Source organism: Cyprinodon variegatus, unplaced genomic scaffold (genome assembly GCF_000732505.1).
Source record: "Cyprinodon variegatus isolate N-32 unplaced genomic scaffold, C_variegatus-1.0 Scaffold288, whole genome shotgun sequence".
Taxonomy (NCBI): Eukaryota; Metazoa; Chordata; class Actinopteri; order Cyprinodontiformes; family Cyprinodontidae; genus Cyprinodon; species Cyprinodon variegatus.
Window position 1 is genome coordinate 613,991 of NW_015150741.1, and position 4,255 is coordinate 618,245.

Genomic DNA, 4,255 nt, shown 5'->3' on the forward strand with positions numbered 1-4,255 from the left:
ATAACTGAAAACTAAAAGCCTAGAGTCCTAAAAGAGGAGAACCATAACACCAGTGTTATACTAACTTTACATCCTGGTTTACATGAAAATTGGTTGTATACTTTTGTTTGACTTTTACCAGGAAAGCAACCAAGAGGCATCTAGAGAAGATGTCCAGTGCTCAGGTAGAAGGATCTGTCAACAGGACTGCTATAAGACCCATTTGCCACATATGTAGCCTTTACCAGAGGGCCAATCCACTGCCACTACTGAGACTAAATTAGAAGTAGATGAAATAGATAATAATACTTAGCTTAACAAAGTAATTAAGGTGCCATACAATCCAAATAAACATGTCTGCCAGAGATCTATGTACTAAAGTGTCATATTTCTCTGCAGACATGCAATGTTTTGTCAAGAGGTTTAAGGTGGGTGTGCAGATTTGCAAAATTCCCAGTTGTACTTTATATTTTTATGTAAAAGCAGAGGAATCTTTTAGTTATCAGGGAAACCAGCTTTAAAGGAATATTGTTGATTAAAGTTTATTTTTGCTGATTGGACAAAAAAAGTCTAAATTTGAGTTATTACAATAATAAAGTTTTTTTGTGCTCCATTCTCCACCATAGTTTCAATTTTCTTTTCCCTCAAATTTCCACAAGTTTCTGTCAAAACCAGATGTGGATGTTTAATGAACTGAGGTGAGAAAAACTAAAAAGTCAGTATACAATTATGCATTTAAATGTCCCAGCAGTCAGGTCAAAGCTTCATATTACATTCTCATTACACGATAACATTAAGCATAAAGATGAATACAAAATTTCAATAAAATAGAAATGAATAGAAAGATTTCTTTAGATTATTTCCATCTGCACAGAACTCTTTTAAACTTGATATTTTGTTCCTCAATTTGTCTAGTTTGTCACAAAGGTACAAAATAAAAAATTACAAAGACAAAAAAAAAAAAATATGACATTGGGATTTTTGCTCAGTACTATATGTCAAAGGGTATTACCATTTAAGTTTTGGTAGTGAAGTAGAAACAAAGAAGCAGTCAGGCTTTTTCCTGTCATGTTGATGTGGGACTAGTAGCTGCCTAATCCCACATCAACAGGAGTAGAAGGTGATCTTCCTTTAAAATTCAAGCCTCAACAAATTTCCCTCTGTTCATCTCAGTCCCATCTCCTCTGCTATACTTTTACATTTTTATAGGCAGGTTTAATATAACTAAATGATGTGACTTTCCAGTATGAACGGATATGTTAAAAACAGGAAGAGACGTGTGAATTGTTGCTGCCTTCTCCAGAGGATCATTAAATTTACTTAGCCTGCCAGGCCCTCTTCCTGCACATGCCATCTCTAAAGTATTTCGCTAAAAGTTCAGACAATTAAACTTCAACTGAGCTCGGGCTGCTGAAAAACATATTATTACAAGTGGAAATAAAACATGATCTAAAATTTTCTCCAAAATAATACTAAAATATGCATATAAAAGTAACAGTGATGTAAGAATATAGATATATTTGACCCTCAGCTCAACTAGAACCTGCTTCCCTGCAAATAAAAGCTAAAAATATTTCTCTGATTGCCTTCAGCACTGCTTTAGTCCTCGATGGCGTCCATTTATCAAGATGTTAAAACATTGCTCATAGATCTTGATTGATATTAATGTGACAGCCTCATGAGGTTTTTCTCCAAAAATCCAAAACACCCATTTCCTCTTTCACACCACATCTCAACGATTGAAATAAGATCTTGGGACTGTTGAGGCGATTGGAGTAGAATGCTGTCATTGAGTTCTATAAACCAGATAGGGATTATTTATACTTTGTGACATGGTACATTATCTTGCTAGAAATATCCATCTTAAGATGGTGGTAAATGGGTCAACATAATCACCCAACCTTAATTTTAAACAATGCTTAATTGGCATTAATAGGCCTCATATTTAACAGGGAAGCTTCTCCTTATACCACCAGACCCCCATCAATAACCTAACTCTTTGATTAAAGATAAAATAGGTTCTGCTGTACATGTTTAAGTGAAAAAAAACTGTTAACTGTTTTTTCTGTATGATACTGTCTCATTTTGCTATGCCTGTATGAACTTATTTCCCTTTTCCTAGCTGAGAGTAGAGGTGTCAGGTGTGGTCTTTTGCTGTTTAAGCTTACATGCTTCAAGCTTTGACTTGTTTTAGGTTCTGAGACAATATTCAGCAGCTGTGATTATTAGGATTGGCTGTATTACTTTTTTTTTTTATCATTTTGAACTAGTCTTAGCATTCTCCTCTGCTCTTGAATGCCAGTTACTGCTCCTTGGTTATTTCTTTATTTTTGGAATGCATCATTTCAGACCTAGTGTGGTTTTTACTCTACATCAACATTTCAGTGGATCAGAAGCTTTAGGTCTCTTAACAAGAGTTGCCCCACATTCAAAGTCACCTAAACCTCTTTGTTATCCCTTTTTATACCCAGTTTAAATGTTTGCATTTCGCTATTAGGTTATATTAAGAAATGCATGAACTGAAGTACATAATAAAGACAGCAGTGAGTATATATACTGCTTTTACATATCTTTAAACATTTTCTTCCCTAAGCAATGCTGTTCAAATTCCTAAAATCATGGCTGAGGAAAAAGGAGATCTTATGACTGTACCATCTGCAGTCCTGAACTGCCAAAGTTGAGTAATATGAAATATTTGGAAACCAAACATACTTACAGTATCGACCCTGTACTGATGAAGGTAACAGAACAACAGCTGTAACTCCTCATTCCCTTGTATCTACATTACAAATGAGCCAAAACATAAACAAGATTTGATTTAGACTAGGTCTTCTTTGGGAAGGAATGCCAAAGTGTGTAAAATTAAATAAATGAACAAAACAAAATAGCTGCTTGTATAAATAAGACACAAATATCAAATCTGGCAATGAAATTGTGAATATTTGACAGTGAAATAAGATAATGAAGGAAAATTTATCCAAATAATGACTGGATCTGCAGCCCTATTTGCTGAAAACAATCAACAACTAATCTTCCTTCCGGATGTCTTCTTTTTTATCAAGCAACAACTAGCTTGTTGCATGATGTAGCCAGCTTAAATTACATTTCTGTCATTAAATTTAATTTAATGTCATTATGATAAACATTTTTTAATTATCAGGATAATTATTCTTTATGATGTTAACATTAATGATTCTTTGGTAGAAAGAGAAATTGACGTTTGATTCTGATGGTTTCTTCCGGTTCCTAGCTCAACTGCTAAAGGGCCAGTCCTCTTTGTTTTTCACTGCCTTAAGCTTCTTTAATCTGTTCTTAATGTTTCTTCCTGATCTGATAGGAACTTTTCAGATGCATTTTAAAGCTAATACAATAAATCATTCGTACTGGAACAAAACTATGTCAACTGACCCAACACTAAATTTGATGGATGCATTTAAAGTTGTTTTATATAAAATTATACACTCCTACTAACTACTACAAACAGAAATATGTTTTTACTGATATTAAATGGTACTTCCAAAGCTTAATGGTTGCCTAGCACACACTATAATGAGAAATCTTCTAGACAGAAGTTTTCATTTTTCAGTTCTGGAACATGCACAACAGGCCAGGAATGTAAGGCAGGAGCAATGATGTCATTCAGCAATTGCCTCATGCCAAATTAGGTTGTTTCCGAGGAAGAGCATTCTCGCCATCTACTGGGTAACTGGTGGATTTGCCTAATTTCTTTCTTAACACTATTATTGTATTATTGTGATATTTGTAATTTACTCAGCAGTTTGGTAACGAGATTTTTGCTAATGTTGCATAATACGAGGCGTTTTAATAGGCTGATTGTATGTTTGTTTATCTGTGCAGGTGTTAAAGTACCTGGAACCTTTCCGTCTGTCTCTGGAGAAACTGCGGGAAATTTCGGCTCAACTCAAAAAGGATATGATCCGAGGTCTGGGGAAACACACACATAACAGGGCGCCTGTCAAGATGCTTCCCACCTTTGTAAGGGAAACGCCAGATGGGAAAGGTATGACTTCTCAGCCGAGTCTTAATTATTTCACCTTTTCCATTAAAGGAAAGAAAGCCTCTCCACACATTTATTAAATGTTCCAGGTTGTTCTTCACTAAGTGTTACAGATTTCTCAGCTCATTAGAGTCATTGTAGGATTTTAAAATTAAAACTTTGGAAAAGGAGGAGACATCAATATGGAAAGAAAGTATAGTAGTTTTACAAGATGACAGAAATGGGGAGTTTGGTCATGTGGGTGGAAAGAAAGAACTT

General features: G+C 34.8%; 1 protein-coding gene across 1 annotated transcript in view; it reads left to right on the forward strand.

Annotated features, from left to right (window-relative positions):
* Nucleotides 1-149: 149 nt before the first annotated feature.
* LOC107090296 (glucokinase-like) overlaps nucleotides 150-4,255 on the forward strand; it is a 12,425-nt gene continuing 8,319 nt past the window's right edge. Inside the window, exons 1-2 of the mRNA XM_015383603.1 lie at nucleotides 150-164; nucleotides 3,838-4,000. Of these exons, the coding sequence (XP_015239089.1) occupies nucleotides 150-164; nucleotides 3,838-4,000 (178 nt within the window). The remainder of the gene's footprint in view (nucleotides 165-3,837; nucleotides 4,001-4,255) is intronic.